Source organism: Heptranchias perlo, chromosome 27 (assembly GCF_035084215.1).
Source record: "Heptranchias perlo isolate sHepPer1 chromosome 27, sHepPer1.hap1, whole genome shotgun sequence".
Lineage (NCBI taxonomy): Eukaryota > Metazoa > Chordata > Chondrichthyes > Hexanchiformes > Hexanchidae > Heptranchias > Heptranchias perlo.
The window spans coordinates 37,245,328-37,259,245 of record NC_090351.1 but is presented as its reverse complement, the minus strand read 5'-3'; the positions used below and the strand labels follow the sequence as shown (position 1 = coordinate 37,259,245).

Sequence of the window (13,918 nt, the reverse complement as noted above, 5' to 3'; positions counted from 1 at the left end):
GGGGATCCGCAAGAGGCCAGAAACTAAGAACCATTAGGCTAGGTGTCAATCTGGTTGCTCTCCTCTGCATATTCTTCAGAGCCTCAACATCCTTTACCAATACAAGGATTGAAGCTGAGCACAATACTTTGTGCAGATGCACCAATACTCTGTGTAGATGTACAAAAGCCATATGTTGCCTAAATATAGTGCCCCTTATTTTATACTTGATGGTCTTAGCAATTTAACCTAAAACTCTATTTGCTTTCCCTATAGCTAGCTTGTGCTGCATGTGCACCTTTAAATGAACGATCAACAATTAATCCCAGGCTTTGTGGAAGTGAGGCATTCCCTGCAGGGAGAAGTGAGAGTAAGAAAAATTGATGGGCAAGTCCCCCAGGGCCACACACTCTCATCTCTCAGCAGATGGTTATGTAGGTGTGCAGGGGCCCAGCAGCAAATTTCTTGCCTGCTTGTTTGTCTTACCAATATGGAAATGATGCTTAATGCAAAAAGCAGAGGGAGGCCAGAGATCTTTTAAAAAGCCGAACACTTTTTTTTAAAAAGGAGCTACTTTGGAGTAGACATCATTGTCCAGAATTAATGGTGTTTGTGCTTAACAATAATGTTCCCCAGAAATCTATCCCTGAAGAAAAGCTTTCCCCCGCAAAATTATCCTTTGCCTAAATGTGCTGGATGTATGTTTTATTGCTGTGCCACGAAGCTATGTGATGTAATTGTTTTGGATCTCAAGCTAGTTGCTATGCAACCAGCAGTTCCAGGAGTCTGGCAATCTGCAGTGACAACTGATTATTCATGAGTAAGGAGAGAAACGCCCCCTCATTGAGCCTTTTGTGAGTTGGGTGGACATGGAGCCACCTGCTGGTGTGATCAGGATAAGATCTGCGCAATGCTCCTTTACTCTTACTCTTCCAGTGGAAGTGATGAAGTCATTTTGCCAGTTCCCATTAGTGCTGAATCAGCCCATTTACAGCGTGGGTCAGATTTGAGAACAATTCCATAATCTTAACTCTACTAAGCATGAGTGAATTTCGCCACTGTAACAGTTTGTCAGAAGCATACGTAGTTTCAGGGAGACACAAAAGGTTATGGGAGGAACCTGTTTAGGCTGTTAAAGTTCTGTAGTCAGGAGTGGAGGAATGGGCATTGTGCTTCCTTGTTAATGATCATAGGAGAATCCTTTGTGCATATAAATCCTTTTCCTTGTCTTGCTGTCTTGCATCTTTGATTTTTCTTTTCAAGCTTTTTCATTTTTCTTATGGTTACATGATCTAGCCATGTTTAAATTCTAGAATACCTTCAAATCTGTTAATACAAGGAGGTGTGAACAAGAAAAGGCTATTCATCCCTTCTAACTCATCCTGTTATCTAATTTCAAGTCAAAGACCTGCTAGTATTATGTTTTTTTTTAACCTTCTATATCCTTGGCATCAAACCATATCTTTCTACTTCATCATACTAGAATGATACCCGGACTTCAAGGGTTAAGTTACGAGGAGCGATTACACAAATTGGGGTTGTATTCTCTGGAGTTTCGAAGGTTAAGGGATGATCTGATCGAAGTTTATAAGAAATTAAGGGGAACAGATAGGGTGGATAGAGAGAAACTATTTCCGCTGGTTGGGGATTTTAGGAGTAGGGGGCACAGTCTAAAAATTAGAGCCAGACCTTTCAGGAGCGAGATTAGAAAACATTTCTACACACAAAGGGTGGTAGAAGTTTGGAACTCTCTTCCGCAAACGGCAATTGATACTAGCTCAATTGTTAAATTTAAATCTGAGATAGATAGCTTTTTGGCAACCAAAGGTATTAAGGGATATGGGCCAAAGGCAGGTATATGGAGTTAGATCACAGATCAGCCATGATCTTATCAAATGGCGGAGCAGGCACGAGGGGCTGAATGGCCTACTCCTGTTCCTATGTTCCTATGAATCTGGAATCTGTCCATTTTACTTCTCACATTCTTCTTGCAACCCAAAACTAAGCTTGATCATTCATTTAAAGGTGCACATGCAGCACAAGCTAGCAAATAGAGTTTTAGGTTGAATTGCTAAGACCATCAAGTATAAAATAAGGAGCACTATATTTAGGCAACATATGGCTTTTGTACATCTACACAGAGTATTGGTGCATCTGCACAAAGTATTGTGCCCAGCTTCAATCCTTGTATTGGTAAAGGATGTTGAAGCTCTGAAGAATGTGCAGAGGAGAGCAACCAGATTGACACCTAGCCTAATGGTTCTTAGTTTCTGGCCTCTTGCGGATCCCCGATTTCCATCGCTCCACCAGTGTGCTATGAGCCTGACTCTTTCCATGTTGTATGTAAAAGATGCCTCGTCTGCATGGTGTATTTCCGCGTCCAGCTTTGATTACTCATTTTTTATAGCTTGGTTAAGGACTTCTCATCATCTCATTTCGTTTTTTTTTTCTTGTAAACATTGAATTTACGATCAAGATGTCCAGCTCTGGTTTCAAGTGCCAACAAGCTTTTGCAGCCATGGATGATCAATCTTTGTGCATGTTGTGTCCATTGTCAAAGCAGGCCACAGTGTCCTACCCTGCCTCAGTACTTCCCTGACTATTCAACAGGGCCGCCTGCATTGCAGCAAGTTGATTCTGAAGACAAGCATTGGCAAATGGAATTGAACTGCTTCACTCTGAGTTGAGCAGAACAATTCTTATGTGATCTGGATCCAATGGCTGTAGTCTTTGGGTAGTCGAGTGGCCTTAGCCATGAATGGTGCAAGGAACATGAAAAACCAAAATATGAAACATCTTGAGAGAGACTTTTTAAAAAACGCTATACGTTTCTTCATTTTAAAGAGTATACTGCATTTTAATTAGAGTTGTTCTACCAAACCTCTAATCCAGCTGTTCCTACCCTTCTCCAGTTGTGTTTATGTCAGTGTCTCAAGCTGCCTGTGAAATGGGGTCAGCTGCAGATGAGCAGAAAGATACAGCTGTGGTCTGCTAGTCTGCCTAAATCTTAAACAGCAGCCATATGATAAGTAGCAGAAAGGCTACTCTGCTTGAACTTCATTCTTGGCAGTGATGCAGATCTTCTGCTAACAATGCCAATTTAAATATGAAAGCTGCATTACTTTTCATCGGGAATATAAATTATTGAAGTATAATAATTTTATCTTTTCCTGCTTCTGCCCCAAAATTCACCCCTTCAGCTGGAATTTGAGAAGACACAGGTGAAGAAGGTGGACAAGGAACAGAAGAAGCTGTCTGCACAGTTGGAGGAGGAACGATCACGACACAAACAGTTAACCACAGTGCTAGTGAAAGAATGCAAAAAAGCAACCACTAAGGCAGCAGAGGAAGTGCAGAAAGCTGCGGAGCTGAAATTAAAGCTGGAGAAGGAGACAGCCAGAAGCAGTAAACTGGAGGAGGAGTTGGCCACCGAGAGGAGGCGAGCCTTGCAAAGGGAGGCCCAAATGGAGAAGCAGCTCTCGGAGTTTGACACTGTAAAGGAGCAGCTGCGGGCAAAGCTAAACCGGGAAGAAACCCGAACACGAGCCCTGAATGAGGAAGTGGAACACTTAAAACAAGTTATTGAAGAGCTTAAAAATGGAAAGGGAAATTCCATTAAACTAATAGAGAATGAGCCAAAAGCACCAGTGATCCTGTCAGTAGAGGCTGGGGCTAATAAAATTAAATCGGTGTCGCCTTCATGCCAAACAGATTTCTCTCATGTGGAAGTGTCAAATGGAAGTGATGTAAAGGAGGGACACTGCACATCATCACAACCATCTGCACTTAATCCTCAACATGCAAAACTAAACGGGCATTGCAGTGCATTTATGGTTAATTATGGCGATGATAAATCAACTGTTGACAATGGAGCAGATAGTCTTTTCTCGGCTGAAAATATACCAGCTTCTCCATCTCCGGAGAACATTGTTGAAAATGGAAATGCTGCTGTGACCTCTGGTGCAGCACCACCTTTCACAGGTGGAACCTCACTTTCTCCAAGCAACACAGTAAATTCTTCAGCTGCCTCCTCAGTATCGTCTTCACCATGCTCATCCCCTGTGTTGACTAAACGACTAACTAGTTCAGCATCCCCCACCACCGGTTTCCAGTCATCCTACCAAGCTGGGCTGAATCAAAGGTTTCATGCTGCTCGGTTTAAATTCCAAGCTCAGGCAGAGCAAGATCAGCAGACTGGTGTCTTGCAGAGTCCTCCCCCAAGGGATTTGTCACCCACTACTTCTGACAGTTCAACTGCAAAACAGTTGGCTCGTAACACTGTAACCCAAGTCCTTTCTAGGTTCACAAACCAGCCAGGCACTCTCAAAACTACAAATAATTCCCCTTTTGGTACTGACTATCGACAGTTGGGCAGTTCACCAAAAACGCCAACCAGTGATGCCAATCATTCACCAACCTCCAGCAAAGTCTCTAGTCCACAAAGTCCATTGGCACCTGGTATAAAATCACCAACAATATCAAGAGTGGACCGAGGAAATCCTCCACCGATTCCTCCTAAAAAGCCTGGCCTTGCACAGTCACCTGCGTCGCCATATCCGCTGGGGCGAGCGGCCGCAGACGGTGGACTTTCCCAAATTGGGCTCACTGCTAAAAACGAATCAAGTGCTTCTAACTCTGTTCAAGCTCAGCGTTTTTTTAACTCGCGTGACACAGGAATTCACGAGGAAGTTTCATCGAAATCCTCTTTAGATCATGGTGCAATGATGGGCTCGGAGGATGGGACTGATGGTGCAGATCATGTGGGGACACTCTCTAATGAACCAAATCCTACAGCCTCCACCAAGCTTTCGTCAGTTTCCAAGGATGTTTGTAACACCGCAGTGGACCTTCCAAACACCTGTGGCATGAATAGCAGTTTGATCACGCCATCCAGCAAAGAGGTTGATATACTTCTACCAACCAGTAGTTAATGTAGAAATCACATGTGAGTTATGCTTTTCTTTCTCCTGATTCCAGATATAGGAAGAGTTTCTTAAATGCATCACAGTTTATTATTTATTTATAATGCATTTTGTATTTGTACAATATCTATCTTGCTGTACATTATTTTCTCAACTTTTGCAATTATTTTAGATTCCTACTTGTGTTTCTGCTCATGCTAATGAGTGCGTTAAATATGGGTTATGTGAGAAAGAGGAACAGAATCACGTGATGCCTAAAACATTAGTAAAAATCCAGGAATCCCATAATAATAATAAAAGGAGACTTTCTTATTCAGTCACCATTGGCGGTCATAATTATAAATGGACAGAATTACAAAATTCATTCCCCAAAACTGAGTCAGAAATCCCGAAACCTGTATTAAAAATGAAGTTTGATTTGTCCATTCACCATAAACCAGTGACCATGACTATTCTGTTTGTTTTCACTTCCTATAACATGTAAAGTTACAATTGTGTTGATATACTTTGTAAAACTGACACAAATTGGGAAGGGGAAAGAATGTAATTTGCAACCCCACTAGACTTATTCTATGGCCCAAAACTCATATTACAACTTGTCTGTAATGGATATTTACTGTGCTGGGAAGTCCATCGCAAAGTGGTGTTCACCATTGGCTTGTGTGACAATCTTCTGAAGATCACTTTGGTTGTTGTAACGGTAAATTGGGGGGAAGGGAGGTGTAACGGTAGATCTGAGGAATATCTTTTCTCCGATGTAAAGGGTTAATGAGCACAGGATTTTTTTTTTCCCTGTCACATGATTGTAAGTTAGCTCACCCACTCAAAATTGCATTGCAGTAATGATTTTGCAAAATAATTATCCTGGTAGTGGTTAAGGGATGTATTTTTTTACTCCTGACTTCTGACTGCATTCCAGGCCTTTAAGTGCAGTATAATGTGTTCAGTGGAGGCTTCAATTCAAATATATTTTTAAAAACTGCATCATCTATGTAGTTACCTAAAGTACCCCAGGGAGTGCTTGAAAACGGTCAGTGGTGAAGTGTTTATTTTACATCTGGGACTTAGGCTATTAGAGGATCTTGTGCTCTATGGTTAGACTTTAGATGCTGTATTCCTCTGATTTGATTTCTTAATTGCCAACTGGCTGCATTGTGATACAAGGTGTGGTTAATATTTCAGGCACAGCAGCAGATCCAAATGGCTCTTTGATTTGCTAGTAACACAGTTGTGCTGGTTACACAATGATCAAAATAACATTGTTCTATTTTACACCGCCTAGACAAGGCATCATTAAATGTTAGCCAGAAGTATAACTGAATTTGAATATGTCCAGTGGCAGGTCTTTGAGCAAGAGTATATAGCAATAACTGATTCTGTGCAGTAAATTTCTTTGATTCTATAGAAACTACCAATGACTTGTTTAAAATAGTCTGCTCCCAACTAAACTAAGCAAGGCCAGTACTTAATGGTGCTGAAATCAGTAGTATACACAAGGCATATTATACACAAGGTAAAAAGATGCAATGTGTGTCTTTTTTAATCGTATTTATAAAAATGTATTTCTCTACACCTATTTTTTTTTAAATTCCTTCCAATAGCCCACCACCAAAAACATGCGTACCTGTTCTCTTAAGGTCTTCCTATGCCATGCACCTTTCCACTGGTCAAAATGCTCAGAGAACTTATTCCTAGATATCTACCATTATTTCTGTATAACTGCAAGGTTGGAGAAATTGTTTTCTTCCCTCCATGCAGGAAAGTGATTAATCTTGCAACCACAGTTGAGATGGGCATGGGTAAACTAGAAATAATTTAAATAATTTCAGAGTTTAAGATTGCACCATCTCATCTTAACAAATACTGCACTTCAAGGAGGGTATTCATTTCCATAATCTAAATGTTTAAACCTCTGTGATGTCGTTCATTTTTAACACAAATTAGAAAATTACAGCAAGCTTATTGCAGTAGATGTTATTCCAGTGAAAAGTTGTTTTTTGTACTAGATCTGAGTCACAGTCTTTGCTCCTAGTTCCTGCCAATCTCAGAGCAGGGAAGCCATGTGAAGGACACTATGCAATTCAGGACGAAATGTCTGGTACAGCTATTAAAATGGAAAGATCTGTAAATTATATAGCATCTTATTATGCCTTACAGATGCGTCTCAGAAGGTCTTCAGATGAATTGAATTACCTTGAAGTGCAGTGACTTTGTTATTAAGGCAAACATGGCAGCCATTTTGTATACAGCAAGAATCCACAAACAGCGATGAGATGAATGTTCTGTTAATTTTGTTTTGGTAAGGGAGGAATATTCGCTAGGACACTGGGAGAACTTCCTGTTCTTTAAAAAGTGCTACGGGGTTTTTAGCACTCACCTGAAATGGCAGCTGGGGACCTTGGTTTACTGCCTCGCGATGGATTGCACCTCTGACAATGCAGCACTCCCTCAGCACTGCACGGAATTTCAGATTAGAAGCTTGAACTCCTGGTGTGGGTCTCAAACCCGCAACCTATTGGCAAGAACGCTACTAACTGAATCAAGCTGACACATACAAACTCTAAAAGGGATCCTTTTTGGAGGTGTGATGTTTGGTAAGTGAGAAAGAAAACATGGCCAAATCAGACTAGAAAAATACTTTTAAAAGTCACTTCATAAATAAACTTTTAGAAACAGGTTTTAAAAAAAACTTTCACTGACCAAAGACTGTTAACCAATGGAAATGGGTCCTAAAGAGGAATGAGTTTCTATCAACAAGGAGCTGGTCAGTGGATCAAAAGAGGTGCAACAGACTACAAATCCATCAGATGTACTAACAGCGAAAGCATGAAAATGGTTTAAAGATAGAGATAAATACTGATGTTAGTCACAAATTTATTCTTTTTCAGCTGGAGAGTAAGTCACCACTAAGATAGTTTGTATATGGATCTTTCCAGCCCTTTGCTACCATATATTTCCAAAGGTGAAGCAGGCCCAGATAATTCATTAGCCGTGGAATACGAGTGAATTGTAATCTAAATCCTGTTTTGCAGCTCACTGTGACGCAAACGCACGTTTAATGTTCATAATAATTCTGTGTCCCCATTACTTTAATATGTTGCATGAACAACAACCTTCCCTGTCATGCAATTAGCTGCCACCCAGAACATAGTTCCAGTCATGATGCATGTAAATAGCCACAACTGCTGGACCAGATGTAATGCAAAGTGTGGTTTGCAACAGTTACCAGCATGCAGTGCAGTAAACTTCATTTATGCAATTGATTCCATACAAGTGAGCACCTCAAGTCACTATATTTAGTTTGTTTATTAATTAATGAATGTCCTTTTTTATAACTGCAATAGATTTTAAAAATGCTTCAGGAATAAAGTAAATTTTCAAGCATAATATGCACTTTTCCTCCCCCAAAAAATTCATGGGCATGTATTATATTCAAAGATTTACAGATTTTTTTTGTGGTGAGAGTTGCCACAGTAAGCCTTGATTGTTTAGAAATTGTATGTCTGGCTGTATTTAAATGAAGATACTGTTTTCTTCACCAGTTTCGTCTGATCCAGTCAGTAAATCATGAAGTATTGATGTTCTGTCTTGTGTACCTATAGTTTTTTTAATTTGGGGGGGGGGGTGGTGTATGAATTTATTTTGTCCATTTAAAATATTTCCTTTTTTAAAAAAAAAATGGAACATTGATGAATTCCAGAATATCTTTACTCCTGGTGAATATTTTATGACAGAAAAGTATAACAACCAATAAAACAACAGATAATGATGCAAGTGCACAACATGTCAGTCAACATCTAAAAGGGAATGATAGATTCATACTTGATGTGGAAACTCTTCATCACTGAGCAGCCTTCCGTGCATGTCCAGCATTTTTCTTTTGTTCGTTTTCTTCAGATTTCTTTTAATGCTCAACACAGTGAAGGCCATTACATGGGTTTGACATTCCTGGAGGCTCAACTCACCCACTTGGTGTGGTGAGACGGGACGTCCAGCTGCCATTCTGCCCCCAGACCCGATCCCAAATCTCAAGGATGGGTCGTTTCTATAAAGTAGGGCAGGAGCTTGTGCTGTTTCAGGCACTGCTTGGGTGTACGGTTGGTTTGCGGGGTGGGGGGCGGGGCGGTGAAGAGGGTGCAGGAATATCAAAGCAGCACCTTTCCCAGGGTAGTGGGCTGTTCTGAAAAGGTTTTTGGGCTTTTAATGATTTTTTTGAAATGATCTCTTCTGCAGCAGCTTCAGTGTGATCAGTTTCCTTCAGGAAACTAGCATTGTGGACCCCACTTCCGCCAGGATCATCCTGGCACACGAGTTGAATGGGGTGCAAGTGAGGCAGAACTGGTGGGATTTCTGCCGCTTCGTATGGTCCCGCCTCCTTCTGATGTCTGAATTTCTCAGCGATGATCGGTTCTGCTAGATCTCTGCCTCCGTGTCCCAATCCAAATTCCACACCCCCTCCCTGCCCCCGCTCAGCTTCTGTCTTTAGAGCACCATCTCAGATCCAGGAATTTTGGGCCATACGAATTCTCAGTTAAGCTGCTAGTTTCTGGGATGTGTTGACAAATTCAGATATTACCAACTTAAAACGAGAGGAAACATCCTTTGCCATTGTACCTCTGTATCCTGTGAACTACTCGTTACGAAACTGTCAAGGTCAATCCACAGAAAGTTTGTGACTTTATATTGCCTTCACTTGCTGTGATTGCTGTATTCCAGGTCATTCAACCATGTACACTGAAATTACACATATATCGTTCACAGTGGGACGTGGGAAATGGTCCATTATGGCCATAATGTGAGTGATAATTTAGATTGTGGTGTTGTTCATTGCTTGATGCATGTTCTGCTTTATGCTATCTATTTTTTGTTAATTTAAAGAAAATAAGGGCACTTACTTTTTTTTAATGATTTTTATTAGGTACTTATTTCCTCAAAGCAGAGGGGCTACCTAATACTAGCAGGGGGTGAAATCAGAGAGACACATTTGCTGTGCAGTGTCACTAGGTCCCACTTAATGCAGCGAGCTGTTGTTCCAGCTGGATGTTACTCAGTGGCCCCAAAAAACATTTATTTGATATAGTTAGGGAAGCCTTAAAAGAATGTGACTAAGACATGGCCTCATTGAAGTATATAAGATAGTAAATATTATAGCGACAGTAAATCTGGAACACTACAATTTAAACTGTGACAGTTGGACAAGGGAACACAGGTTCAGGTTGGAGGGCAAATTTAGGACTAATCTCAGGAAGTCCTTCATACAGAGTGATGATCATGTGGATTGAGCTTCTGAGTGAGGAACTAGAGGCAAGTGTACTTGCACTTGTAGATACTGATGTCCACACTGAAGGATTGACAATTCTGATGTAGGTTCAAGTTTATGGGAATATTAATAGCTGATTATATGGAGAATATGGTTAGTATAATACAGTTAAGTCTGTTAATATTTATAATGGGCTGGCAATGAGTTACAGCATAGCAAATCAGTTGAACACTTCTGTGTTGCAAGCTGCTGGAGTGAAAGCAGAGCAGTTTAAGGAGGTTGGTAGAAGTGAGTTTTAATTGCTGCCTTAAATATCCCACCAAATGTTTCACGTTTTGAGAGATATATATACATATATATAATCTATAGTTTATTTCTTTAAGAAAAAGTTTTCAGTTTTGCCACCATTCTGTGGCAGTGCATTAAGATGGTGTGAGGTGGGTGAAAGAATGATGTGAAATAGGATCGGAAGAAATAGGGCATCATGTGACGTGTTATAATAATACAGGAGTTTTCTTTGTTTTCTGCAATAGATTTGACCAGGAGATATACTATACTAAATAATCTAGTTCTTTATAGTGGTTGATAGATTTTTTTAATGTAACAATTCCAGGGATTCCACAAATGCTAGTTTTGCAGTGCACACACCAATTAATGTATAAAATTTGAGAAGCAACCCAAACAATGCAATGTAATTTTTTCAATTGAAAGAAATCTGTTTCAATACAAGTGTTGGTCGATGCTGTTTGGATCTGAAATTAGGAGACTCGCGTGTCCATTTTTCAGGTGTTCAAAGTTGGTACAGTCATTACGTGCTGCTCTTCATCATATTTAATGTGGATGGCAAGTATTATACATGTTAGAGCTTATTGAATGTACTAGTGACATCCAGTGAAGGACCTCAAGTACTGCATCAGTCTAAAACTTATTTTTAAATTAAAGATTGCTCTGTGGATAGGCTATAAGTTTCTCATGGTCTGCAGAGCCTGTGAAATTTTGCAACGGTTAAGGTGACCCCATGAATTTGATCCAATCAGTCTCTCCCAAAATTACTGTAAATTGTTGATGGAAACCTGTTGAATTGAATCCAATCATCCAATTAATTAAATCTAACAATGAGTGCCAAACAATGTAGACAGAACTAGAATTGCTTTTGCTATCTGTGGAGCCAGTGATCTTGTGATTCTTGTAAACCTAATTACATTCTTTCATTACCTTACAATTACAGATTGCTTCAAGTTAATTTATAGGCATGACTTTAATATGAAACATGAACTACAGCTCTTGGTTTTTGATGACTGGGAAGTGCACTGACTGTACTCGACTGATGAATTAAAAATTAATGTTAATTTCACTACATTAGAAATCTGTTGTGGCAGACTACTGAGAGCAGATTAAACCTGGGCTATTATTTGCAGGTTTTGTAGCCAATGTTATCTACTGTGTCCCACTGAAAAACACTGTCTTACAAGAAAGTCTGTGTAGATTTGGAGAAAATAAATTGAAGCAAATAAAGCTTCAAATTTACTCCCCCTGCCTTGGCAATCAGCAGCTTTAAGGTTTGAGGTTGTTCCTTAGATGAAGGTTACTGAGATTTGCCGAGAAAACTCCTCTCTTTCGCCTCTCCCAATAGATTTTTTTTTAAAAAGAAAGCCGATAGAAGTCCTCTTTTAAAATGTTTAAACAGAATGTTTCCTTGTTTTACATGTGGGCTGTGCACACAGACTAAAATTAAATGCTTGACATTTGCTAATTTAATATACCAGAATGTGATAAACCACACTGTGCAGCTGTAATTATGGATTTTCCTACAACTAGTATATATATTTTAAATACATTACATATATATAAGCAGATATTGTGCAGTAGATGAAGAAAGATTTATATAAACATACAAAGGGCTGACAAACAAGGTGCTTGTTTGATATAAACAAGATGCATGTTTGATGTACACTATCTTAAGGGATAATAAATAGTTCCAGATGAGCTTTTGGAACTTTTTAATCTCTACATTCCCCCACTCCCCATCCCATTGCTTCTCTGGGATATATGTACAGGTGGGTGCCACTTGTAGTAAACGTATATGCCACTTTACTGGTCCTGTGTCATTTGTACTGCAGCCATATCCTCTTGGGATGCCAAGACTGGTTTTATATTGTGGCTTTTCCATCCACTGTACCAGATCAATCTATCACCAACCCAAATCGTCCTACTCTCAAATACAACTAACTCAGCTGACAGATATATGCAGCACATACAGGCATTAGCACTAAGAAATACAATAACCCAGATACTCATCTAAAGATTACCAGATGCATTTATTTATTATTAGTTGCTTTATGTCTGATGTCTACTATAACTGCTGGAGCATTTGTTTTAGGGAAAGCTAGATTGAAAAGTTTCGCCAGTGTAAATCAGAACTGTCCCTGTGCTTTGAGGGGTGTGCATTCTACTTGCTGGTCTTAATTTACTAAATAAATTAGACGTTAGTAGCATTGTTTTTCCCTTTTAGAAAATAAATCTTGAGGCTGTTGTTTTTTGAGTCATGTGATTATTCTGACCGTGATCTTTCCATTTACAAAAAGTGCTGATACCAAGGTTTCTTTGTCCTACCACAGTTTGGACCTGGATATTTAGTGATTCTTGTATTTGGGAAGCGATATTCTAAAACTCTGCAGCTTTCCTGATTCCATGATTGTTAGTGAATGATTACTAAAATAGGAAGCTTTTTGGCCTACCTTATGTTGAGGACAAAAAACCTTAAAAGGTGTATTGCTGGGACTGATAATCTATAAGTATCATTCAGAAACCACGTCCCCATGTGATGGCACAGTTGGTCTAGAGTGACTGAGCATAAAGACCAGGAAGGTCCCAGGTCTGATCCCTGGTGTGTACTAAGTTAGCTGATTGAAGCCAGGGTACGACAGTCGCCTCAGCTTCCCTCACTTAGGGAGGGGATACCAGCCAGGGCTCTCACTCCTGATCAGTCCCTGAGAGATAGATATATATGTGTGCACTAGCATCTGGTGAAGACAGGATTGGGTCTTAAAGTGATGGCCCTACAGTCAAATAGTCTAACAACACGTCTAAGTCCACGCATGAAAAATAGCTGTAAAAGGGTGCACACAAAACCATAAACCAACTAAAAGTTGATACTTTCAAGAGGGCAAGGGAGGGGAGAAAAGCATGAAGAAGGGGAAAAAATGGAAGTGAGAAACTTGTCTGTCTATTAGGCTGCACTTAATACAAATCATCAGTGCTTCCTCATTGTCATTTTGAAGTAACGTGAGTTTTAACATGAGTTCCAATTTTATTGTGTTACTAATTCACAATGCAACATTGTCTTGTGTAGTGCCTCCATTTTGCAGCATAATTGATTGGACCAATTCATACTCTTGTAAACAAAAAAAAATCGCACATGACAATATATTTTTTAATAATTTATAATCTATAAAACTGTTTTAGTTTGATACAGTAGAATCAGTATTTTTTCAGACATTCTATGTACAACTAAAAATGCATGTAAATAAGTGATTCCTTTTTGTACTTCATTAACAAACTTCTAAATCCAAAGCTGCTGTCCCTAATAGGATTTTATTTGTACTGCTGGGAAACTTCAACTAATTCAAAATGCAACTTTTAAGTGCCTTTTGAATCTGCATGTTGTAAATTTTTAAAATTGTAGGAAGTGCATATATTCGCATATGATGGTAATTGCCATTAATCAATAAAAAAAAACAAAATTCTTATCAAGAAA

General features: G+C 39.5%; 1 protein-coding gene across 2 annotated transcripts in view; it reads left to right on the top strand.

Moving 5' to 3' along the window:
• Positions 1–13,918, top strand: part of cttnbp2nlb (CTTNBP2 N-terminal like b) — an 81,917-nt gene extending 67,999 nt beyond the window's left edge. Inside the window, exons 5-7 of one of the 2 annotated variants that reach the window (XR_010968404.1) lie at positions 3,180–4,924; positions 7,059–7,495; positions 9,618–13,918. Coding sequence is in view for 1 of the 2 variants with exons in the window: in XM_068007676.1 (XP_067863777.1) it covers positions 3,180–4,910 (1,731 nt within the window). In the remaining variant the exon portion in view is untranslated. Of the gene's footprint in view, positions 1–3,179; positions 4,925–7,058; positions 9,007–9,617 lie in introns of those variants that run through there. The other variant, XM_068007676.1, reaches the window with a different exon arrangement.